The following is a 27167-nucleotide window of genomic DNA, read 5'->3' on the forward strand; positions in this document are numbered from 1 at the left end:
TTAGACAGTTAATCTTGGATTTTTATTAATATTTTGGATTCTTTTTGTTATGCCGTAGTCTCTGGTACACAGCTGTCTTCATTTTGATGCTAGAACGGGATAGATCTTTGGGTGCCTTTATGCTCGTGATTCTTGTCTTATTTTATAGTGCTGTAATAAAAATAGCACCATCAGTGTTCCGTGCTTGCCACAGTACATTTAAGCAACTGGTCATTGCACTGAAACAGAACTTCTGGAGAAACTGAGCTTATTCCCAGACAGTAATTGCTCACAGAAGGTCCAGCTCCCACGTCTTTTCAGTATATGGCATTCATTTTCTGTTCAGCGCCTCTGATGATGTTCATTAAAGTAACTTTATTGGGTTACGCAGTACACAACAGGATATTCAGGATTGCATTTTGACCTTCACAGCAGTATCTAATACTGCCTGGAAGATAACCAACAAACATTTTTGTTGTAAATTAAATCAGCATTCTGAGCTTGCAGCTGTTTGTTGAAAAATGCTTCCCAGTTTCAGTTAAATACAAGAAATCCTAAGAACATTGAGCCATTTGAAAATAAGCATTACCATATTTTAATGTATTTTGGATTGTTTAGCTGAACTTATTAATTACTCTTGATTTCCAGGGCTCAATTACATGTAGTTTTTACAAAAGTAACACCATATCTTAACATTAATCACACTTAACGTTTAAGAATTATTTTTAATTGTGCAAAACTTAAGTAAGAAGTCTTACTAGTACAATATGCTGAAACACCAAGGGATATTAAAAACAATATTCACATTCATGGTGCAATTTTTATCCCTACTTCCACCTTTTGATGTGGAATCTAGAATTCCCATCAGTAAGTGCTATCTGAAAATACCAAGTTTATTTCAGCTTTTGTTATTTGGTGGAGACTCAATATATTTTTGTATTGGGCTTTTACACACAATTAAACCAGCTGTTTAAGCTGATAAATAAAACTAGACACTGAAAAGGGTGAAAAAATACATACCGAAGGCTTCCACCAAAATGATGGCATAACTGAGAATTTACAGCATATATTCAAAATCATAACTGATATTCTGATTTTCCATTTTGAACTCAGTATTTCAGCAAATAACCCAAAATTTTATCTAAAAATTCTAGCATCAGCTAATTGAAAAAGTAATTTAGTTCAACAGTTAATTGTAATTAAAATCTTCAGCTTGTTAGATATTAAGTGCTACCAGTCAAGGCAGTCACAAAGATTGTCTGATGTTTACATATAGCACCATAGACATATATCTCCTTCAGAAAGAGAGAGATTGTTTGGCTGGGAACATAGTCAGAGTATTTCCTGAATATTTTAGGTATCTTTGCCTTCTACATCATAAATATGTGCAACAATTCCTTAACTTGAGGAAAAAAGCACAGAGTTCCACTCAAGCTTTAAGACGGTGCTATCATTAAATCAAATTCTCTACGTATAAAAGTATCAAGAACTCTTCAGTAGTCAATTCAATATTCAAAAGTAGATCAATAGTTTTACGTAAACTTGTTAAAAACCAAACCACCATATAATTTGGCTTTAAAGTGACAAAGTATTTTGCTTAATATAATTTACTAAGCATGTGAAGAACTAACATCCAACTACAATTTCAAAAAGATGCAGAGACTGGAATATCTCTGATATTGAAATACTCAATTAAAATATATAATTACATAAAGAATCTCCAAAACATATAATATAATTTGTTACAGTGGTATTGCCCATTCCAGTAATAATCCTTCCTAAAAGGAGGCTGCATGTTAACTAAAATAAACTGATCTGTTGTAGCTCCCAATTAGAGAACACCAATATTCTCCCCGTGTCTTTCCTCCACCCTGAATTTACTAAAAAGTGGACTAGGTTTTCTACCTAAAGAAAACAGGAATTATGTTCACTATCCAGATGGTCATTCCCTAACCCTAATCAACATCCTGTTAACTTATCTACACTTGCTAGGTTTAGGCTAGTAACAAAGCTTGTAGTAAAGTGTTAAAAATAGATGGAGTAACTAACAAGCCATCTTGTGTATTTTAAATCACTGAAAACTATATATCAAAATATTTATGGAAGCATGAGCGCTGGTGACATCATTGACTCTTAGGAAAAGAGCCTTCCGTAAAAGTTACACAGACGGAAAAAGGTGCCTTGAGATAAATGGAAATAAAATCCAACAGAAGAAAGATTTCCTAATATTGAGTCCAAACTCCTTACAAACTAGCCAACATATTTCAGTGATGGACACTGCTCATTATCTTGGCCTTGTCCCTCTCTCAAAATCAGCTTCATAAGCTGTTATCACTCAAAAAAAAATACACCCTCTTAAAATAGTGGACATGGAGTTCTGGAGTCAAAAAATAAAATGTATAAGCAATTTCATATTCTTGCCATGAAACAGCAAGTAGAAAATATGAATGTTTATAAAGAAACAAAATTGGATTTTATACATTGTACCTGTATCGATACGGTTCCCTGTGTTAGTGAAAAATTCAGCATCTTTAGAAGTTCAACATGTACAAAAGTCAATTACATTGTGAAGAGAATTCTAGTTTAAAAAGTTATATGTAATTTCAAATATGACAGGCCAATAATCTAAAGACCAATCTCACACAAAGCTGTACAAAGTTTGTTTCAAATCTCCCTATACCCCCCAAAAAGGCACTACGTGGTTTAAGTGTGCAAATGGCTTCTTACAAGAAACAGTGTGCAAATAGAGCCCGTTCCATTAGCTGTTCATTCTTTAGTGATTTCCTAGAGAGTATTGCAATTAACCACTATCTACAGCATGACTTGCTAAAGAACAGAAGACCGTTAGTCCACAGAATCACAGATGTCTTTCACTTTCTGGTTGAAGTCTTCAGGTTGATCAGCATACACGTAATGACCTGCCCCAAGAATTGCCTAGAGGATAAAGGTGAAGAAACAGATCAGAATCACGAGAATGTAATAAATAAAACAAATTAATACTGGGATAGTTGAAGAACCTGACTTTTACACACTATCTACTTGATACAGTATTACTGGAAAAAACCAACTTCAAAACTGGACCTGATCTCTTGCACCCAGCCTGTGTTAAAATGCATTAGCTCAACTGCTGTCAGGAGGTGGTACCATACAGCCTGAAAAGGACTATAAATACAAGGAAAAACAAAAGCTGGTTTCACCTGCTGAAAGAACTTTGCTACATGTGAAAAGAGGGTAAAACTACTGCTTTTTGAACTTCACGCTTTGCTGAAAAAAGCCACCATTCAAGCAGACACAGGAGAAGCCTTTCCCTCCTGTGTTTTTTGAATGTCCCTATAATTTATACCACTCCAATTCACTTTTTAGAATCTGTAGTTGGCTGGACAAAATTTTAACCTGGAGTATGACAAAGTTTTCCATGGTCCCTTCTAAAAGCCATTGACCAGACTGGAAAAATATGCCTGAATGATATACGCTTATCCCAGCAATATACTATACACTTCTTAACAGTGACTTTTTGTTACAACTTTCCCTCTGGTTAAGCAGATAAGTGACACTTTAAGTCTGGGTGTGAACATTTATGAAATGTATTTGTGCTCTTTAACACGTAAACAGTTCAATAACAATGTATTTTCTCCGAGTCCCAGTTCTGATGTCAGCTATATCAAGACTATACATTTTTATTTGAATGACTTGTCGTGGTATACTATCAACATCACACATTGCACACTTCTGTCCAGATAGATCTAGACATCAGTAAGAAGACAGCTGGTGTATTCAAATATTTTATCACCTCATAGCATTGTAACATATATGCATATTCAATTATCACAGCTTATTGATGTGACAATGCGTGAAGAATACTTTTAAATTCATTTGGTTTCCTAGAAATCAACAAAAAATGCAGTGTGCATGTTCACATCAAGTTGCAAGTACACACGTTTTCACTGATAATGCCACACCTCTAAACAAGAATGTATTAGCTAGGAAAACAGCACAAAGTACTTTTTTCCAATGACTTAAAGACTTTTACAGGAACCTAAGCTCCAAGTACAAACCACTCTCTTATCAGAGAAAAAAAAAAGCATTAGACAGAAAGACTAACAGAGTTTATGAGAGCCTCCCCACTATGTCATACCTATATGCAGATATTAGGCTTGTTGTGGTTTAAAACACAGACAAAACCCCAGATATTTACCAGTGACCACAAAACCTACTTCTATTTGCACACTGTGGACCCACTGTGGAGCAAAATATTTTGCAGAGCAGAAGAATGACCTTGCTCAAAGATCTAATTCAGCTTCTAGTGCTACAGTAAATTTCCCTCTTACTCTGGAAATGCAATACTGTCCTGTCCAGGTTTTCTCTGATCTAACACTTGTTTTCTCTCTTTTCCTTACAGAAATCAGAAGTTATTACCCCAGGCTTTAAATCAAAGGGCCAGCATTTCCATGGTTGGTATAAAAAACCAACAGATACGATGTAGACAAATCCACACAATAACTGAACAACTGCTTTAAAAGTCAACTTACTATTGTCTTCACATACGAATTTGGTCTCAGAGATTGGATAGTGCTGCCAGAATTGCCATCTATGCACGAACGTGCTCCATAGACCACAGTGATAGGAATGTCTTTATCCATTTGTGGAATCCGTTGCAGCATCGGCCTTTTTGCCCATCCGTAAGGAATAGTCATGTTCTTGAAAGCTGTTTCACCGCTTCAAGTCATTCAAAAGAGTAAAAACAATTAAATTTCCATTGGATCTGCCTTTTCTCTAGATGGCAGTATCTGTGCCTTTCAGTAACACAGAGTGCAATAGTACACAAGGCTGGGATTTTTTACTATTAAGAAACACAAGTTTTCAAGGTTTGCATGTACTTTTCAACAGAAAGAGCCCATGTTTTTACAGCAATGAGCGATAACACTTACAAGAATGAAGTGCCTTATTTTTAAAGTAATTCTTTACAAATTAAACCACTGCAACAATTTTTTTTTATTAAAAATCAGTGCCCAAAATCTCTCAGAATTAACACACAAGTAGCTTAGAAGAAACCTAGAATTATAACAGTTTTTACCTTTTTCAGTTTCTGGAATTCAGAAAAAGTGCAATGCTATTTTTTTTCTCCAATTAATACAATAAATGTTAAAATTTCAAAAAGAAAAAAAAGGCATGAAGGCATGCACATTGTTGTCATGGCCAGGGGAGGGAGTAGCAGGCAGTCAGTACATGAAAGACTTCATACGCTTGGAAACTCATACTGACCTGGGTGACTGTACATTGCAGTGATAGATATATTCAGTCACAGTGTTATCATCAAACATTGATGAATATTTTCTCTTGAAATCTGGTCTTAAACGCTGGACAAGGCTTAATCCTGTTAAAACAGAAAACACTATTAGAGAAGGAACTAGTACAGACAACTTTATTAGATTGCCTAATGCTTTTCATTGCAACTGTCCAAATACGTTTCCTTGAAACACGTGGCTAAGCTTGATGACTTCTAAACCAATGGTTTTTTTCACCACTTGCATGCCTTAGGAAAATAAGATGGCATTTCACCAAATAGGAAGGAGACATAAATACTCCAAAGAATTTTATGCTGCACCAGAAGAGGGGCAATTCAGTCCCTGCTGAACACACACAGGGAATGTTTGAGAATGGCTGCTGCAAAAATAGAAGAAACAAGCAACAAGGACCAGCAAAAGGGCTGAGCAGAGTATCATTCTGCTGCCAGTTTAGTCTCAAGGGATACCAACACTGTCTTCTTCCTTGCTCTAGTAGCACTGGGTGGGCTAAAAGCATCCCACTTTTCCAAACCAGAAGGCACCACTGAAAAAGCTGGGCTGTTTTTCTTCCTTAGATATAAGTCTGTGCTCTCTTTTTACAGAACAGTCATCTTCTGAAGCTAGTTCATCTAACTAGTGTTAGTTGAAAGAACAGAAGTTTACGCTGAAAAAACAAGTGTAGAAATCTTGACATAAGACACAAGAACTGGTACAAATGAAGAGATTTAACCCAGGAAGGCTACTGTCCCCATGCTCTCTAAAAGCCAAAGTAGAGAAGTGAGGCCCTTCAGGGGCCAGTTCAGGCTTTTTAAAGTCAAACTCCTATTCCAAATCACTTCTTTAGGGCAGAAGCCTCTTCTAGTTGACCAGATGGATCTTTAGGACAAGAGTCTTACCAGAGGCTGATCTTAGTCTAAGAATATTATTCATCCCTGAAGAGACAGACTCACAGTTTACCACTTGGGTTTATCAACTGAAAATACTGCTGTTAATCTGTGCATTGATGATGATGTCACTTCTTCCCACCTGTTCCAGGCCAAAGGGCTAGTACTATTTATGTAGACCTTGTCACAGTGATCTATGCTTTTGTAACCTTGAGATTAGATGATTGCAACATGGCCTTATGTATACTTTAAATCAATTTAGTAAACTAGTACAGTGCAAGAGAAAATAATTGCCTTTTGAAACAGTGATTTAAGTCCTGAAGCAATGAAGTTTTTGCAAACATTCTGCAGTTTTCTCTGCTGTTTGTATTTTCTTCATAGAGAGTTCAATTGCTGGACATCTGTCCAGCCTGTTTGGTTTTTTTTTGAACACAAAGAATACAGCTGGCTTGGAATACGAATACCTGGAAGAAAGAGACTGATTCTGTGTTTCCCCCACTATCAACACAGAGGCCACAGTATCCCCATTTCCAATAACTACATAACTGAAAGTTACCAAACTTCAGAATGCACTTTCCGTTTTGATAAAAAGTGTTTTGTCTGTCACAAAACCATTCTCCTTCGCCAGGATTTTACAGAGGAGAATGAAACAAGGAGTCAAGGCACCTTGGAACAAATTTTGGAACACTGGTTCATTCTCGTAATGTTTTTTGAAGACACCTTCAATTGTCTGGCTGATGTTTTGCATAATATCTATAGAAGTGCTAAAAAAAATATTAACATTGAAGTTACTGAGTTCCATAAAAAGAGTGTGGTCATGGTGACATAACTACTGTCCCGAAGAATTTGTAGGCACTCAGTTCAAGGTATGGAATTCACAAACCCAATCTAAGTGCCAAAATTCCTATACTGTGAGCCTCCTGGGTGACTGTTGCAGTTGAGTGAAGGAAAACTTGACAATCAACCAACTGGAAACCACTCAAAGAAAAAGATCTCTCTGGATTCTGTCTCTTTCCCAGCCTGTAGGTCTGACTAAATGTCCCCATGATAACATCATGATATCCCAAAGAACCTGTCTCACATTCCAGTGCCTACCTCATACCCTTGATCAAGTCAGCTAAGCCTGCCCAGCAGCTTAAGCACACGTGCATGCAGAAGGGATCCTCGGTTTGTTTCAGTGCCTTCATCTGGTCAGGTTTGATGCCCACCTTGCAGCACGGTGTTTACACTTAGGCTTCTCTAAGAACTATGCTTCACCTGTCAAGAACTGCACGTTACGTTGATGACAGAAAACTTTTTTTAACATGTGGAGTGAGAAATGGATGAAAAATTTTGAAAATCACTGCCCTCCACAGCAGCCTGCAAGGCTAGGGTGGGGATACCTTGCCAAGATAGGGCCTGCTTCTGCACCATGTTTTTGACTACACTTACTTGCCAAGAGAGACAACTTCAGCTTTGAACTCTTTCACAGGGATTGATTTACGCATGCATCTGTTATCAGATAAAAGGCATTAAATCAGTGCTTATCACCCAATGTGCTTCGGGTTGCTACTGAATTAGCATTTTACTTTAAAAAAAAATCGGTTTGCACAAAATGTGTTGCTTGTCTGAAAAGATAATTTTGTCACACCCCTGCAAACAAATAGATCAGCATACTAAAATATATATTCTATGGAAAAATATTTAGGAAACAGATGTGATTTTAATGTAAGCAAAACCTAGGAATGTCACTAGTTTATCTTCAGCCTGGATACTAAAGATGATGAACAGGTGAGCTAACTGTAACTTGTGAGGGACCTGAAGGATATCTTGTTGCAAGCCTCTGCAGCAGATACTTCTGTAGTAAAGGGAGTAATAGGCAGGTAACTTTTTTACCTGTTAGAAGGAATATATGCAATGAATTTAAGATTTGATCACACTCTTCTCCCCGCCTAAACTAAAACTGTAGTATTTTGGGTCATCCCTACCTAGTCTGCATAATCTGACTCACTATAACTATAGCCTACAATAATATAATGTAGCTTGCTACAAACTATCGTACTAGTATTTCTAATAGAAAGAGCTTGCCCTCTTGTCCTAAAGAGTTCATCCTTCCTCAACCCCTCCCACGTTCTCCTCTAACTCTTTCCTCCTCGGTTGATGTGGGCTTGCAACAAAGCTTATCTTAATGGGGTACCTGCCCCATGTTTACACTTAACAAAAAGAGAAACAGTATTTAAGAGTAGCTAAAACTCACCAAAGGGTCCTGCTATTCTCAGCCCAGCTAATGGATTAAATGGACTCAAGATAGCTCCTAGTGCTTTGATCCAGATTGGAATTGGTCTTTCATGTTCAGCATTGTCAGGCCTCTCTGGAAAACCCCATGGCTCCACTAAGATCAGATGTTTGACCCTGTTGGCAGAAAAGGTTCAGAGGTTTAGACTACATCAGTTTTTCTTCGACTGAGTACAATGGAAATGTGTTGTGGACTACGCAACCTGTTTTAGTCACTTCCATCATAGTGACTTATTACCTAGTTTCTGATTCATCAATGTCTTTGTTTTTGATTGCTAATTCGAGATTTAATTGCAACTAATCATATGTATGAACACCAGATCTGAACTCAGAAGCTCATGCCACAAAAAGAACTCAGTATTCAATAGATACCCGCTGTTAATCACAAATGAGAAAGGCCAGTCTTGTTTCTGTTTTTAAAAGTAGTCTAATCTATATGCTCAGTCAATATTATATGCAGGACCAGTTTAATTTGAGAGAAAATAAGATAATTGCATCTGTTTCATTTAAGTAAACTTGCTGAAAGTCCTTCATTTCCAAGCCGTCTAAGATCTCTGTTGTAAGAAGAGATGCAATTTATCTGAAAAATCATCTTATTGAAGTAAAATTTCAACTGAGAAACGCAGAGCACAATTAGCAGCTGTTTTCTAAATTTATTGATTTTAGGTCATGAGGAATCTCAGTACAGAGAGCATAGTAGGAGTCTCCAGTACATGTAGTTATCAATCATTCCATGCTGCAAGTCCCCCTCAAGCAAAAAATCTATTTCATCTTGGTAGATTGGAATTGTCCATTTCTGTTTAATCCCATAATAACACCTAGTCTAACTGTCCTAGATACTGCCAGTTTCTAAAAAACTGACTCTTAACTATAGTTTTGGATATTTAAGGTGATTTTCCACGCAAGCTTCATCAAGTTAACTTTCTTCTTCATTACTTCCTTCTATTTCAGAGCCATAAGACTTGATATTTAACACAACAAAGTTCTTAGTGTCAGAAGTTATTCCGAAGACTAGTTCTGAACTATAATCGGTTGGGAAACAAAAAAATCTGTGCTTGAAATGAGAGGTTGAAATGGATTAAGCTCACAAAGATGTTTCTTGGCTGTCAGCTCAGCCATGAGTGCATTGCACACAGCAGCAAACACCAAATGTAAGAGGACACTGGGTCGTATTTAACTACACAAGTCAAGCAGGAGAGATTAGAGGCAAAGAAGCATGAGCAATGAGGAGCCGCTCAGGACAGCCACACATTCTGTGCACAAACTATGGCATTAAACATAACACAGCAAACAATAAGCTTTTTTTTTCTTTTGTGTTTCCTTTCTTTATACTTTCCTTCCTATTTGGCATTTCTCCTTTTGGTAATCAAGCCTAAAACATAACCCAAGAATACAGCTGATGATGAGAATCATTCCAAAACTAATAGTCCAGAAGTTGCAGTAATTGAAAATCATGAACCACTACCACCACCACCATCCAGGAATATTCTAAATGAGAATCTTTTTGGATCGGTAACCTCCGTTGTCCCAGGAAGAACTTCGGTACAATGTAGTAAATTAATGGATCACCTAAAGTTGGAGAACCAGATCTGCTTTCCTAACAATACATATCCAGAATCCCTTAAGCCTCTAATGCATTGTTAGATAATCTGGCTGAAAGCTGTGCTATATTTATCACTTGATTCAATGCTGCCTTAAGATCCTACCAGTCAATTTGCTAATTTGATCGTGTTAGTTTAATTTCAGGGAAGCATCAGTAATGTGGGAACACAAACTAAACCACCTTCAAATTAACCTCAATTTAAGCACAACGAGGCATGAAAACATAAAGTGTCACTTTTGATGTAAGTCAGCAGGGGGCAGAAACAATATTCCACCCCACAAGGATGGGATAGTGCCTTTTATAGATACTTCAGAAAAAGGCGCAAGAAACTTGTAAGTGATGCCTACAAGAACCCAACTGCAGTTACAGTTAGTTTTGTATACTATAAAATTTGCCATATGATGTGGAAAGCTAAAGTTACATTCGCAGTTTTTCACAGGAGTATCTAAGCAAAAGCCATGCCTTTTTTTGAGATAGCATAACCTCAGTTGGTGGGATCCTAGCTCAGCAGGGGCTATATGACCAGACTGTATCAAAAGAGAGACAAATTATCAGTTTAAAGGAAAAAAATGGATTAGCTGTTGGCCACAATGTGGTACAGAAAATGCTGTTAAAATACAGGACTGCTGCAGCTGGGTTATTTTGCAAAGAAGAAATATTAAGTGGCATACAGACAATTTAAATCAGTCACTAAAACCATTTTTACATCATCATGCTTGCACCAGGCTGGCTGCTAGCATATACACATAAATTACCTAGGGGAATTATGTTCAGAAGTTCCAATGTTATCTATAATAATGGGAAGTTTGGTAAAAACAGACCTGTTTTCCCTTGACAAACCTATGTTTGACCAGCGATGGCACAAAACATTCACACATGAATACAATATTTGCTATTTCACCTTATAAGTGGCAAGGGGGTATTGAACATAAACAAAGAGGTACAGAAATGTACACTGAAAAGCATGTTTACCATATCTCCTTATTTCTGTTCACCTGGAAACAAAGCATACTATTAATATTTTGGGTTTAAAATTCAGTATCAGGTTTCTTTAAATCAGCACAGTCATTTACTTAAACATAATCTACAAAGAGCCTAATCAAGTAAAATCTGCATTAAAATCAATAGTCAACTACAGAAAAGGAATTCCTTCATTCCTTTATTTTCACATACCTTTTTGGGTATTTTAACGAGTAAGCAGCAGCCAGGAATCCACCTAGGTTGTGTCCAAGTAAAATCATTTTTTCTAATCCCACCTCCTTTCTCCATTCTTCTATGGATTCCACAAACTGATTTTCTGCTTCCTGAGCATCAGTGTCAAAGTGTGGTCTACTGCTACGTCCAAATCCCAAGAGATCGAAAGCGTGAATGGTCCTGTTCTCACAAAGATCTTCAAAATTGAGAGCCCACAGTCCAACACCTCCTCCAAACCCATGCAGGAGAACAAGTGGAGTTTTATGTGAAAAGTCTGGAGAGAATGTCAGTGTCCATATTTTATTTCCATTAGATATATACACATATCGTTTATTGTATGTGCTTGTAATACCTGAAGAAAGAGTGGGAAAAAATGAGGTTACTAGACATGCCAGACAAAATATGAAGTACATTCTATGGAAACCACTGTTTTATATAGGAGCTCCCTTTCAAAGGAGAGAGCCTACAACCAAATTATCTAAATAAGGCAACAGTGCAAATCTAATGCTAAACCTACTTATCTTATCACAGTGTAAATGCCATATTTAAAAACTTATCTGATTACATTTAATGTGAATTTACCAAAAAATCTAGTTATATCTGTAAATCTTATTAAAAACCAAAGACTTACATTTTAGCATTTTGTCCTCAGCCTCTTTAAGGTGTAGCAGTGATGTGGGACACCAGGCAGGAAGCCAGCTGAACAACCATCCTAACCTACAACAGCAATACAGAAGAAAAATTTCTTGAGCAAGATGGCAAGTTTTTGCACCCGTTGATACTTTGAAGACATTTCTTTTGCTGCTTTTCATAAAAGAACCCATGTAAATCAGAGGCCACACAGCGCAGGAGTGCACAGTGGGAGGGAATTCACTTTATCTTGACTTTTATAAAGTGGTGTCAAGATCAGGGGCGTTCTCCAAACAGCGCACTGTTTCTTTACTGTGTGTTCCTTATCAGAGTGTACTGATGTATTTTCGTCAGAGCAGTTTTCTTCTGAGAACTTGGAGGTATTAGCCCTCATGGCGACCCGACAAGCCTGGCAGGATATGTAACACATTCATTGGGCTTTCCAGCCTCCTCTCAAGTTCCTTTGGAAGTCTGCCTGCATACACTACCCTGCATGAACCTACTATTTCCAAAAAAGCAAGAAACCATGTGCTCGCCGGCCTAACCTGAACTGATTAATACACCAGATAAATTTTAAAAGTGAAAAATAAGTAGGTTTATTCTAGCAAAGCAAAAAAAAAAAAGGGGGGGGGGGGCACCTTCATTACCGACTTAGAAACAAAGTCCTAGAGGAAAACAAAGCAGCAATTTCAATTCCCTCAACAGAAGCTGCTTTTCCAGCTGTCAGTTACTATCTTGGTAGTTCCAGCTTGACCGTGAGAGCAGAGGGAGTGACTCAGCTGACAGCATTGCCCCACCAACAGTGCTTTGAAGGACACAGCAATCAGGTACAGCTCTCCCTGGCTGCTAATTTATCCCTTGTTTTCAAGACAGAAACCTCTTTCTCCATCTTTCACTTGTTTTTGAAGTGGCTCAGACTGTCAGTGCAAAAGCTGGCACTGTAGGACCCCAGACCATTTCTCACAGGGAAGAACATAAGGTCACCAAATTGAAAATCAACGTTCTTTATTTAGCACTGTACTGCTCTCCAGTTTTTTAATATTCTTATTATTTGTATAATATTTTTGGGACTGAGCACTGCAAGTATTAGTTGTAAAATAATTTATGTTAAAATACTATAAGGTTACTGATGTCCAATTTTTCAGAATGCACATAACACATCAATAACAAATCACAGATCTAGCCCCTCAAGTTCTTTATCCAAAAGACTTTCCCTACACCTTTTTAAGGGCCTGAGCTGCTCCAGCTGCATAGCTACCTAAGTTTATAATACAACGTAGAAGGTTTTCTGGGTATGCACAATGAAGTCGCAAGCAGCATCGTTCAGATTCATGAAAACATATTAGGGGATATCAAGAAAGAAAAAAAAAAACAAAAAACAAATGCAAAGCATATCTCATCAAAAAGCATCAATCATCCAACCACTCATGTCCACTGCTATTCAGTATTATTTACTCCCCCAAGAAACACAGTGATGTCCGGCTGTTCTGTAAATAACCTTCCTAAATCATCAGACTGTGGGAATTGTTAAAATTGTACTGAGGGACTGGGAAGGGACAGTTGTGTGTCCTTCCATGCCATGTCTTCATACAATCTAAGAAATTAAGGAACTCAGCATTTTACAGGAATGGGCATCCAAGTATTTTGCTTCTACATTAACCTATGCATTTATTTATAAGTAAGATTTTTTAAGAGGTTAAAGCTGGCACCAGCCAAAAGCAATTTCACCAGCAAGTAACTGTGAAATCCGAGTTTGGCGATATCACTAATTGTGTCCAATATTATGAATTACTTTGGTAAATTATTAAACAATGGCTATGTCAGCACCCTTCTGAGCCAAACTCTCTGGTAGTTACATGCTCAACTATGCATTTTCATTCATAACTCTTAGGTCAGAAGCACAAAACCCAGTCACTATTTCCCCCAACCCAGAACTATACGAAATATTTCTTCTTGGCAAAAACACTGATGTAGTAAAGAAACTTCTTTAAAGATTTTTTTTCTTCAGAAATGTATAACTGCACCATGCCAACATGAAGACAGTGTGGAGATAGGACCACAATGAAATAAAAATGAAATCTACAGTTCACAGTCCCAGAATTTTATTTCCCAGTCTTAGGGAGACACCTGGATACTCAGGAAAAAAAAATGTAGAAAATTGTGTCAGAATGGGAAAATTATGATATACATGACCACTCTTTCTTTTCTAAGCTATCAGTACTCTTTATAAATACTAAGATTTTCATTCAGAAGAGAAATCACATAGATGTATAGCTTGACAAACACAGTCAGAAAGCTCAAACGCTTAAAATAAAGATTTTGTTTGCAATTCTGTAATTTTGTATTTGCTGAACTAAAAGAGCAAGTGAAAAAGGCTTTCTGTCCAAAAAAGTGATCACTTTCTAGAAAAGTTATTTTAGAAAGAAAATATTTAGTTACCTATATTCAAGACTTAATCCTTTTTTTCCCCGCTCCTTCCAAAAATGATTTATCACATTGCTAGATGTTTTCCACAGCAGAGAACAATCAACTATTTACTCTATTTGAACCATTTCTCTGATAGCTCTGGAAAACTAGAGTGTGGCTGTATAATTTCTTGTGTACATCTGTGCTAAATGTGTTTTCTAAATGTACATAAGAATGGCAATTGCTCACACTTTTATTTCTGTGATATAAAGTTAAAACAGCTATGTAATGTTATAAAAGCTGCAATGGACCTTTCAAGACAGTGTGCTCACCAGCAATGGAGATGAGATATGAGAGAAAACTAAAGATTTCAGCAGTAGTTTCACATTCTGGGTGAGCTACCCGGTGCCAGAACAGTCAGACCCCACTCTGCTCTCATCACCCACCACTTCCCAGACACTTCGTTTCCATCCTTCTGTTTACAAAAAGAAAAATCAAAGAGTGGCATCTTGTATTTTGAGGCATTACGAAATCCATTTGGCTTAGCTGCTTGCTGTATCAACAGGTGTGAAATAAATCTGGCAACTGACAGCCCAATTTTCTATTATTTTTATACTGATTGTACACATAAGCATTACTCATCAAATTACCAAAGCATGTAACTAGCAGAATTTAACCTATACATTCATTGATGGCCATGCAGTAACATAAACCAGTGTGTACATCCATGCTAAAATAAGTAATAATAAGTAGGGCAGAGCATGCTGTAGGATGCTTCCTTGAATTCCCTATTCAGGGTCCATTACACTTTTCACAGCCACCTGAGGCTGGAAAAATCAGAGGTGTGGGACTGCTGACCTGCCAGGCATTCACAGAAGTCACTCTCTCTGCCAAGAGACCTCCACACTGCTTGTAACACTTCTGAGGCAGGAGACCAGAAGGTAAAGGAAAGTCCCAGAGACACCTACTGAATAGCCTTAGATATGGAGAAAGTCAAGGTGATTAGTGCCAGGCTGGAAGATTAGCAAGATCATCAATAGCCTCTGCTGGTGACCAAATACAGTCATAAGGAAAACAAAAGGGGCACAGACATCTGCCAATGTGGACCTGCAACTGCTGTGCACAGGGGCCAAGCGGCTGGTTGGAGCAAATGTCCTGTTTCCCTGGGTCCAAGCATAAGAAAGGATAAAAATAATAATTTTTTTAAAATCAAAATAAATAATGGTTACTCTCTTACATCTAAGCAAAGAATAATTTAAATCTAAGTAAAGATCTAAGTAAAGAATAATTTAATATTGTGTAAAATGTAACTAAGGATACTACTGCTTTTCCATAGCTACTTGAACGTTAATTTGAATCAAGAACTTGTTGTCACGGCACAGATTGAATTGCCCAGAGGTACCTTTCAAAGCATTCAGAAACAAGTGGAGGCAGAGGCATAGTGAACCTGACCCACTCATCCACCTCCACTAATTAGGTCAAATTGGATGAAGAAGAGAACAAATACATAACTCAGATACTACCATTCTGTCAGGTAGATTAAACCTGTTTGGCTTGCTGAGAATTGATTACATACAAGACAACTGAGGGATCTGAAAGCAGTTACAAATTTGACATACTCCACAAAAAGCTCATGAAAGCTTAAATAAATACTGAAGAATTGAAAACATCTAGAAGTGTGGAGAACAGACTTTCCTGTCATGAAGATTATTTAGATTTTAAAAGCACATCATCAGGGAAGCCAGGGCTCAGGTTATACAACAATTACACAATAACTCACAAACAAAGGATTATGGGAACACAACTGAATACACGAGCAACAGAGCTGCCTATCTGTTTTGTCTTGCTCTCAGCAAATAAACATATTTAATATTTTTAATCACATTTTTGCAAACTACCAAGGTTTTAGCTAGGGAACAAGCTCAGAAACTTAAAAAGCTGAAACTCTGAGTGAACTCACTGGTAAACCATTTCAAGCTTTACCCTTTACCCTTAAATCTTATTAGAATCAAGCCAATCCTTCAAAACCCCTAACCCTCTCCTCTCCTGACCCTCAGAATTAATTCCAGCTATTTATAAGGAAGAAAACAAAATCAAATTAATGCAGAGAATTTGTTGTACTGTTTCTGCCCAGCATCAAGAGGAATGGCACTGTGATTTTCAGGGCCATCCAGCTGGCATGGCAGTTATAAACATCCATCAATTTGACCTAGCCCCAAAGTAAGAGAATCTTGCACTGTAACAGAAAAACAAGCATCAGCTAATGGAAAGATGGCTCAGATTCTCTCATTTCCACATAAAGTATTTTTGAAGTACTGTGCTAGCAAAGGAATTCAGTGAGTTGAAATCTAAATATGATAAGCATCTAAGGCTTACTCTTCTAAAGTCTCACATAACCCCACCATATAAACACACTTAAGCATTGTACTTCAATGAAACTAGTGTGTTTTTAAGTGTTCTGAATTGAGGTTAGAGTGCTCAGCAGAATCCTGCTATGAGAGGAAAAGTTGAGGTAGAGAAAGTTTTAACATAAAGAAGTAAATAAAATACATTCTTAAAGACCAAGACAAATGCTCCTTCTGTTCAAAAACTATATAAGAATATAATGGTGAGACTTTATTAATTATAAAATGAAGCAAAAACTACGAAGTAAAGCACATTTAATTAAAATTACAATGGATTACTGATTAGCATGAAGAGGACTCAAATTTCCTAATTAAATTTGGAAAGTTCAGGAAATTAGAAAAATATGTTTATCATGTCAAAGCAACACACTCTGCATGAAACTGAGAACAAGATGCAGCAAATAAATATATATTACACCTAAACCTTTGACAGAAGCAGTTGACTGCAGTTAATATTCAGTATTACTCTGCTAAGTCAAGGAAAGCCAATTTTTAAAATGAGAAGGATAAAATGCACAAAGGAGTCCATGCATTAGCGCAACTCTGAGAAGCACCCTACTTCTGTGTTTTCATTCCTGCTGGTGTCAGTACGTGGTAAATTGGCTGATGTAATGTCTGAATTTCACGCCATCCTCACTACCAGCACGTCAGATCAGATCAGACCTAAAAGCTTACTATTCCCTCCATTGTGCCAATTCAACTATTTCTTGACTGCTCTCTCCATGAGAATTGTGAAATGATTCACCTTTAAAAGAAACAATGTTTTAAACTAGATAATGATGGAGACCCAGCTACAGGGAAGCCAAACAGCTAAACAGCAGACCTGTTGGCTAACAAGGTGGAAAAAAAAAGACTAGCAAGGCAAGGTGGAGGACAGCGAGCTTTTAAGTCAGAGCTGCCACTGACAGACAGTGACAAATAATCATGACATCATTCAGTCTGGATTTAACTGGGTAGGGATGTCTTGGGAACAAGGCTCAGGATACGGTTTCATGAGAACTTCAAGAGTACAGCCAATTTGTCCTTCCTTCCTGTCCTCCAAGTGCAGCATGTTCTTCAGCACTTCAGCTTTCCGAGAATAACAAAACACAGAATTGTTCAAGCACACTTAATCTATGTACAGTAGCTGTTATTGCAAAGGCTGTGTATCCAGGGGCAAAGCTTCTGCATGTATGGCAGAAATCAAATCACAACAATAGTTTGTGATCACAACAATAATTTGAACAAGATGTTCCTAGCACAAAGATTGGCTCTGGCAGTTGTAGACAACCATCAGGAGAAGAAAAATATTCCATGTTCCACTTCCTAATCATTGCATGAAAGGACCAAAAATCTTGTAATCCTCCATGAAAGACCTTGAGGAGCATACTAAAGAGGCGAGACCCAGAAGCAAGAATTAGGAATACAGTATGGGAACAAAAAACCTCAGTCCTTTAACAAATGTCTGTTTACCATTTCCATGAGGTGATTTAAAAAATGTATGAAATTGCTGTGAACGGGTTAAAAAGGAAACTATTTTTTCCCCAGCTGACATTATAACCCTGCCTATAAAGTTCTGTTTAGATGAATTTCCAGTGAAAATGTTCCATGCAATTAAATGTTATGAAACTCTTGCATAGTTCAGTAACATTAAAACAGAATGTTTTTAAAACCCCTGCATAATATTTCTAGGAAGTGTAATGTACATCAGCTCCATTCCAACAAAAAAAACATGATAGGTTATTGCAGATTATTGCTACACTAGGGCAGAGGTAAAAACAATGCATTCCTCATGTACTTACTGCATCTTGAACTCTGTGTTCAGAACATTCAACATCAAGATTAATACAAAAATTCAGAAGCAAATTTTATTACTGTCTCTATTTACATTAACAGTGCTACATAGGACTATCACTTATCAACATTAACTTGAAAATGTAAATAATGAATGAGAATCCATAACCAATCAGCATTTTCTGGCTATTTTAGTGATATTGAAGTTTACAGTGTTATTTAAATTCATTTGCGCAACCTGAACCTTCAGGCATTGGGGAGGACCTACAATTTTGCTCCCTCCCATGCTGAAGCTCAGCCACAGGTACACCGTGCCCTATGCCTTGCATCATTGCATACCTCTCCCCATTTTCTTCTCTGTCTCCCAGTATTGCTATTTTGGTGGGTTTTTTTGTGTGTGGGTTGTTTTTTTTGTTTGTTTTTGTTTTGTTTTTTTTAATCCATATGTATCCTTTTTATGTTTTTGTCATTTCTCCTATACCCCTTCTAGCTATACCAAATGGTGTCCATTTCAATGCACAATGTTAAATGGCATGTGCTTTTTCAGTTTGTACCACAAGAATGACGTTTATCCATGGACAGTCACCCAAGCCTTAACCTGCAATGCTTATACTGCTTATGAAGTAGCTGTGTTACCAGCCAACGCAAGGAACCACTAGGCATGTGTGCAATAATAAGGAAAACAAGTGTGGTCATACAGCTGTTTCTCATGCCTGATTTTGCTCACTGCTGTATAGGCTCCAAATCCATAAACAAAGGCAGTGTCGTCTTGTCCTTTGAGACATCACAAACAGTCTTCTCTACAGACAGGTCAAAGTCAGGCTGCAAATACTAATTAATTCTAACAAGCTTTCAGAAACACTGTTCCTCCCTAACTTACAACATACTCCCTAACATACAGACATTTCCCCTTAAAAAATTTATGGCACACTAACTGATAATAGTAACCAGCTAAGCAAGCCCTTGGTTATTTATTTCCATTTTTTCTAAGGGCCTATTATTTTAGACTTTGATTTAAAATCTAAAATAAAACACAGCCTAGAGAAACTATATTAGCAACTATAGACCAGGTATGGAAGAATACAAAATGCAGAGATGAAGATGCAGATGAGAGGAAAGACGGAGCTGCACAGTCCCACTACAACTATTCAACCTTGTGACAGAAATCATGTTTGTAACATGTTAGGTACCACTGAAGACCTTCATCCCTCTGCCTCCTCCACAGTAAACTCATGTCTTTTAGAACCTGGCATTGTCACAGCTGTTAAATGTTTTTACAGAATAATAGGTTGCACATCGCATAAAAAATTTGTGAAGAAAAGCATAACTGAAATAAAGAAAATGAAAGTTTCCTCTTGGTGCCCTTCAGATGTTACACCTCCTACTTTTATTTTATTTATCCACTCATGGATATAATCCTGCTTCCCTTCAGATATTGCATAACCTTAATCTTGCTTAAACCTCACTTGTCAGCCTCCTCATACCTACCACACCAGAGGCCCACATTTCAGACTGTCCCCAAGTTCCATCAAACAGGACAAGAACAAAACACACACGTAACAGGCACCTCTCATAAATCCGCACCATTGCCCATCCACACCCTATTCCATCTATCTTTTGTTTATATTCCATGGTGTATTATGTGCAACGTAAATAGATGGATATTTCTATTTTTCCATAAACAGACATATACAAACACGGATGAGACTATCTAAAGCATATGATTATTTCCCTTAGCTCCAAACGTGCCATACACAAACCCTACTCATACCTGTCTCTACTTGAGTGTCAATGCACACTGAAGACAGGTTGTTTCACTGCAGACCATAAGAACAGCTTCTACATTATGTTCCTTTATCATAGTCACCTATGGTGACTAAGTTATCTACATCAAATTTCAAGAACTGATATTCAACTTTTTGGGCTACATAGCCTCATTCTTAATTCTTGGAAAACCTAACAAGTGCCTGTTCCTAACAAACTGTTTTGTGGACATGCCTACACTACAAATGCTTCAGATGTCTAGAAAGTGTAAGTAACCTTAGAAACAGGTAAGAAGATAAGCATGTCTAAAATGTCATTGCATCAAATGTCCCCTTATGGAAAGGTACAATATAATTAATAAGTCAGTATTACACTTATTAAATGTAATTTAAAAAAAAACCACAATAGTTTGCTAGCACTAACCCACCTCATTTATTTTCTTCCTCATTGCAATGCATTTCTCTTCCTCGCTTCAATACATGAGTGGACTTTCTCAAGGGCACAGGTGCTCTTCCCTCTTTTGTTACAGAATGCATTTTTACAGTTGTATCTTCCCTTCCTTTCTGTAGTCTCATATGATCCTGAGTTTTCTAATACAACTCATTCAGAGCACCTTCCTCTTTTGCCATTCCTCAGCATGTCTTCTTCATGTCACTCAAGGCTTTACCCTTAACATCCTCCTCTTTTACCCTCTTAACCTTATTCCAGACTAACCTCTCTCCCTTACACAGCTTTACCGACTCACAAATCTCTTTTCTCCACTGACCTCTCTCCTGCTATTCAGCTTCTCATCTGGATCTTTCAGAGCCAATGCAAATGCAGACGCTCACCTTTCCTCCCATGCCCTCTTCTCTCTAGCTGTCAATATAAATCATGTATAAAAACCTATCCTGAAAGAATGTCAGAGTTGCAAGTAAATACTTGAAGGTTATGAAACACAAGAATCAAAATCTCCTCAACAAGCAATCTTAATAAACCACTACGCAAGAGGGAAAAGCAAAGCTGCTTTAATAATTTATCATTTGGGAAAGTTGTTGACTCTGCCATTGACATCCACAAAAATCAGAGACCACGGAGACCCTCTCAGCACACACATTGACCTTTTTGGAGGGGTAGGTCTCTGAATGGGCTAACCAGGCTCCTAGAAGGCTCTAAAAAGCCTAGAACATAGCCAAAAGCATGTGATACTGCCTGAAATTTGCATTCTCCAATGACCCATAGTCACCAACAGTTTGGCAACCCCAGCAGTAACCCCACAGGTAGTCACCCCTCTCGATCTGTGATTCTACTTTAATATCCACCAGGGCTACGACCCAGCTATTCACAGGTAACCTAATCCTACTTCGGCCATTTTTGTAGTAGTCTTTCCTTGATACTAGGAAAGTTTGCACTTGACCCATGCACTTAGTAGCAGAATTTCTAATGCTGTCTCTTCAACCTGCCTTTTCCCCCATCACTAACATCTTAAATGTAAATGAAAAGCTACTACATAATTACTATCTTCCTTCCTCTGCTTCTCATATTTTTCTTTAAGGACTTGACCTGGATAGCTGATAAATCTAGTCAGACTTTTTTTTTTTGATGGGGGATTTCTGTCATAGCAGATGACTCAGACAGGTAGTCACCGAAGGAGAGTGGGATCTTCTACAGGAGGCAGAGGAAACCTTTAGGACAGACCCTGAAAGAGCCTGGACTCTAGTGATGTTTTCTGTAAAAATTTACATCCATTTACTGCACACACAAAGTGTGAAGCAGACAGAGCACACCCAAACTGTCAGGCTTGGTGCTGGCAGTGGATACCATGCACTTGATGCTGCTTCACGGAAGGTGGCAGCCAGCATTGCCACAGGCCACTGGGAAGGAGCAACCAAGAGGACACACTGCTGCTTGCTGGAGTATGTTGGTGTGGCCTCTCCCCGCTTCCTCTGATATAAGAACTAGTTTCAGGAAGAGTGGAGGAGAAAACCTTCCATCCTAGACATGTCCAGCCTGAGGCACTCAAACCTCTAGATGATGTTTCCTAAGACAATCTCCCTTAGGAAACATAAAGAACTACAAGGAACTAAAGAATTATCTGAAAAATCACAAACATATTTGCTGAATTATAAATTAAATGTATGGGGTGCACCAATTTCACTGATTTTGGTTTTAAACTGTGAAACAAAATCCACTGTCACCTCATGAACAGATCTTGACCAAGGTTGTGGTCCTTTGGCAAATCCCTGCCATCAGCCCGATCATCAAATTTTCTGCTAAGCAGAGGGAACTCGGAAGGTGGTAAGTAAATGTATAAATGTGTCTAATTCAAATCTAAAAATTCCCACAACAAAGGTAAGCACATCGGGTATAACCATGGAGGACCAGTGTGAAATGGGTGAAGCAAATGAAAAAAAACCAAACAACATTGAAAACTCTTTTCTCTGTCTGTGTCCTAAACATGAGTCAAGGAATATCTAATAAACAAGGGAATTCAAAGAGGAGCCAAAACTGAGTAAATAGAGCTGAACAGGTCATCTACTTCAATATACTCACTGCAGTTACTTTTAAAAAACCTTTTTTCCATAATGTTTGCCTATGTTTGCCAGGCTGGAAAAGTTGAACTTTACTGTTCTATCCCATACAGTGTTTATCAAGTCTCTCACAGAGGCATTTAGATGACATTTTCCCTTGTCCGGTCACAGAGGATGACCATCTCTTTTCTGCCACCAGAATGAGAAGATGGCCCCTATTATATTTTGCCATCTTTCCCTCTCTCCCTTGAGTCTGAGCTGGGGGAGAAGAGAGATCTTCCCGATCAACACAGACCTTCCCTTCCTAAATTCATAGCAGAACATAAAAACCACCAGGAACGACCCTATAAATGCCTGAAAACCTGCTCATACGTATACTTTCAGATGACCATACAAACATAACACAAAAGGCATTAAGCACTGAAGCTATGACTGGCATAACCCTGCCAACAAAAAAGACAAAATCAGAAAAGAGGAAGGAAATATCCTTTAACCTTTTCCCACATTTGCTTAGAACGCTGTGCTTATGTCTCACCAGCTCTTTAAAAATGCAAGTTGTAGGTCTGAGACTCACTGTCAGTCACCTGTGCTATAGGAAAGGCCCTTAGAAATAACTTCCTTTCATAAAGTAGGCAGGACCCTGTTTTCAGCAATCTACCCACTCGGTTTGCTTTAAAACCTAGATGATGTAACAAGCAAAAAACAAAAAAAGCAAAAATGCTTTAACATACCACATAATATTGCTGTAAACCATCCTACTAAGAGGCAGACACAGGCTCTATTAAGCCTAACAAACTATTCCTCTTTTGTTAATCAAACAGCTCACTTCAAAAGTGTATAAAGAATTCTGTAATATAAACATACATGAAGGCCATTATAAAAATAATTATGACTACTGGTGTTGCAGTTTATGTTTTTACCTATTACTCCAAGCCATCATTTTATAAGGCTACCAGCCACTTACAAGCAATTTGATGTAGGCTCCTAAATGCAGATCCCTTAAAACTTTCGCTTTAAAGAAAACTATTCCACTTATCTCAGAGGAGGAAAAATCCCAGCATTTTGCTTTGGAGATTTTTTCCATATATATACAATACATTCACTCAGTAGCTGCTATTACTAGTTACATTATAAGCCATAAGCAGTCTTGCTGAATCCAGAGTGAGTATAAAGTGAATTCAATACTGGCAAAAGGCTTATGCTAGGCTGTCTGCCTCACAGGCAAAGTCTACGTCCAAAACTCATGCAGAGAAGGTCTAAGGCTGTGAAGAGGTTTGGAAATTGTTAGCAGGTGATACGTTAACTAAACAATCACTTCCATGATGAATACTAAAACAATTTTTCAGTTAACTTTCTCATTCAAAGTTAGGACAATGTCACAGGTACCTGTCAGCTGAGATCTTCTAGAAAGTAACTGAGCCCCTGCTATTCTGTTGTCACCACACTTTGCAGTTACTAGATTGCAACAATCTGTGTTGTGTAACAAGTGGAGTCATGCTATTTTTTTCAAAGCAGACAAAGTAAATTTGATATTTATTCTTTATATACGTCTGACATTAACAATTTCATCTAGGGGTTTGGTGGCATATTGGAACTCTTCCTCTCACTGCCATGGAGTTTAAAATAAAAAATATTTAATATATTTCACTTGTTTCTAAACTTTCGCTGAGTACTGAGCCTTGCTCAACTTCAAAAGATGAAAAAAATACTAATTTTGACTATCTTAGAAACAAACCAATAAAAGCACTAATAACTTGGAGCACTGACATTTCATCAAAGCTAATGAACTTTCTAAATTAATAGAAAAGACAGATGAGATTTTGTTCTTAGAGGTCTTTAGTGCATTGGGGGGCTTACTCTGAAAGATATCACACAAAATGAGCTGACTGTTCAGAAGGGGGACACTGACAACATCCTGAAACTACCATTCCTAACTCAGTGTCCAGACCATGTAGTGTTATGACCCTGCAATCCTGACAGGCTACTGAAGTCAAAGGCGCTTGGCACTGTCTCAGCAGCACTCGGCACTCTCTATGATCAAACCAGACAGTAAATACAGTTCAGGCCAACGTGCTGAATGAACACACAAACAAAACAGGTTGGCGCAGAGCTATTTTAAGACACTTACTTAGAAAACCATAAACGATCAACAAGTGGCTTTACGAATGACGTGTACTTTATGAATGTGAATGGGTCAGAAAGAACACAGAACTACAAAGGTGACTGTAGTTTCAAAATGGGCAATGTTGCAGAAGGCAGGGAGGGAGATTATTTTGAAAAACTATTTTAAGTTTGAGGAAAGGAGGAAAGCATAGAGTTACAGAGTAGACAAAACTACATAGTGCTTTGCAAGGGAAGTCTTTGAAGTTTGCATTTGAAAAGACAATGCTGTATATGTATGGTGATAAAGGCGTAACAGGGAGTTTGGAAAAGATGGATTGTCCAGCTCTGATCAGATTGATCTAGCAGAGCAGAAAAATATGTAAAATAAAAAAAACAAAGCCAGAAGTTGGAAAAAAGACCAAAAAGAGAACAAGACTGAGAATTCAAGCAGTTTTGAAAGACAACAGAACAGACATAATATGACAACATGCAAATAGTAACAGCCTTGATATGAAGTCATGAATGCACAGCATGAGTTTCATGCAAGTAGTTAAAGAATTTTAAGTGGAATTTCTCAAAATAACATGAGACTTAACTATGAGAGATGATAGATGGAGAAGAAAAGGCAAGAAATTAGTTTTTCAAGACCAGGCTATCAGCAATGAGATATACCACCCGATATGTAAAAGATGGAGAAACAGGAAAAGTTCTCCTAAACAGTGTAGACAACTCACATTTACACATCTGAAAGAAAGAATAAAGCACATGTATGACTAGCACACAGCTAGGTATCTTCTGATAGAGTATTTTTTTGACTTAGAACCACAAAATGTGACGGAACAAACTGGGAGATGAGTGGCCAGCAGATTATTAAGTACGTTTGGTGAACAGACTCAGAGATAGGATGACTATATTATTCTATAGTGGGATAAAGAAGGGCAGACAATATATTTGGGGGTATTGGAAGTATATAAGAACAGGTCTGTACTTGAAGCTGAAGTGTACAGTGAGAAATAAAACATACACTGAAAGACAAGTTATAAGAAGGCATACATGAATAAAGAATATGTGAATGGAAGACCAGACCACTGATTAATAAATTCATTATTATAAACCATTTGAATGTACACAGAAAACAGATATAACACAGAACTGTGTAATTTCAGGCAATGATTAATAGCTACAATGAAGTCATACATCAAGGGTGTGAGTAAGTAGTTACAAACAAGTATTAGGGATACATGCTAAAACCACAGGCAGGATATTTTATGTCAGAGGAGTTATTTTGGTATACATGAATGCCTCAGGATAGCGACAGGAAATAAAAGATTAGCAGAGATAGGGAAAATGGAAAAGTTAAAGCAACAGCATATATGTTTGCAATTTAAAGATGGGCTCCCATCTCCTACTTGGATCAAACATTACACAGAAGAATGATTATACAGTGGCAGAGAGGCTGACAAGTCTTACAGTCTGCTCTACATCTAAGTAAATGTAGATGACAGATGGAATGAGAAAACAGGATATTTGTATGTACAGGTAAAGTTGTACAGGTAAAGGCACGCAAAAGCGTGGGGCAGACCTGTGTCTACTGAACTCCGGGATGCAAAAGAAAGCTAGATGACTGTAAGAGTGTGTACATAGCCCAAAGCAAAGAAGATAGCGTATAGACAGATGTGGCAGGTGTTCTGGGCCAGGGACCGCACAGCTCAGGTGCAGAGGAAGCGGCAAGGGCACGGCGCCGGCGCCTCCCGGCACGCATCCGCACACCCGGGGAAGCCGTAGCAGGCAGACGGGCTGCGCGGCAGGAAAACATGGCAGACAGCGCGCCCGTAGGCCGAGCGAGCACCCGAGAAGCGATGCCGGAGCGCACCGGGGCAGGCGGGGCGGCCGCACCGGAGGCGCTGCGAAGCGGGGAGGCCGGCGGGCCGCTCGGGGAGGTGAGGGCTCACCCGGGCCTCTAGTCCCGGACCCCCAGCAGCGCACCTGCTCGCACAGGCCGCGGCGAGGCCCGCCAGCGGCGGGAGGGGGCGGGAGAGCGAGCCTGTGGCGGCAGGGCACGGCCGGGGCGCCCCCGCGGGCCTCCTTCCCGCGCCGAGGTCACCTGTAGGGGAGGATGAGGATCACCCCGGGCCCGCTCCACTCACCCTTCGCTGGAGGTCTCCTCCTCGGCCATGGCGGCGTCGTGGCTGCCGGGAGCTGGCAACGGAGGGGCGGTGGCGGCGGCCGGCAGCGCAGCGAGGGACAGCGCGACAGCGGCCGCACCGGCCATCGCGGGCTCCTCCCTCCTGCCCGCCCGCCCGCCCGCCGCACGCGTCATCCCCGGGTCGGCCACAGCGCCGCCGTGCGCGGCCGGG

The 27167-nt window shown here is 38.6% G+C and overlaps 1 protein-coding gene across 2 annotated transcripts; it reads right to left on the reverse strand.

Annotated features, from left to right (window-relative positions):
* On the reverse strand, nt 1-27120 carry ABHD5 (abhydrolase domain containing 5, lysophosphatidic acid acyltransferase). Of its 2 annotated transcripts, none has more exons than XM_065051641.1 (7): nt 26958-27120; nt 11851-11936; nt 11199-11571; nt 8385-8539; nt 5242-5353; nt 4509-4695; nt 1-2913 (listed from the first exon to the last, which is right to left on the reverse strand). In XM_065051641.1, exons 1-7 carry the CDS (start codon nt 27080-27082, stop codon nt 2824-2826), a joined length of 1128 nt encoding a protein of 375 aa, XP_064907713.1. In that variant the 5' UTR covers nt 27083-27120; the 3' UTR covers nt 1-2823. The 2 variants fall into 2 exon arrangements, with proteins under 2 accessions (XP_064907713.1, XP_064907714.1); XM_065051642.1 differs by lacking the exon at nt 26958-27120 and adding an exon at nt 20625-20920.
* Nucleotides 27121-27167: the final 47 nt, after the last annotated feature.

Source organism: Columba livia, chromosome 2 (assembly GCF_036013475.1).
Source record: "Columba livia isolate bColLiv1 breed racing homer chromosome 2, bColLiv1.pat.W.v2, whole genome shotgun sequence".
NCBI lineage: Eukaryota > Metazoa > Chordata > Aves > Columbiformes > Columbidae > Columba > Columba livia.

Bases quoted from the DNA above. Each gene is read 5' to 3' on its own strand.
- ABHD5 (XM_065051641.1), bottom strand. From the start codon at position 27,082: ATGGCCGGTGCGGCCGCTGTCGCGCTGTCCCTCGCTGCGCTGCCGGCC. The intron at 5,354-8,384 runs GTGAGTTTTAGC...CTGTTTTAACAG, and splicing joins GAGAATAGCAGGACCCTTTG to GATTAAGCCTTGTCCAGCGT. The intron at 4,696-5,241 runs GTCAGTATGAGT...AATGACTTGAAG, and splicing joins TGCAATGTACAGTCACCCAG to CGGTGAAACAGCTTTCAAGA.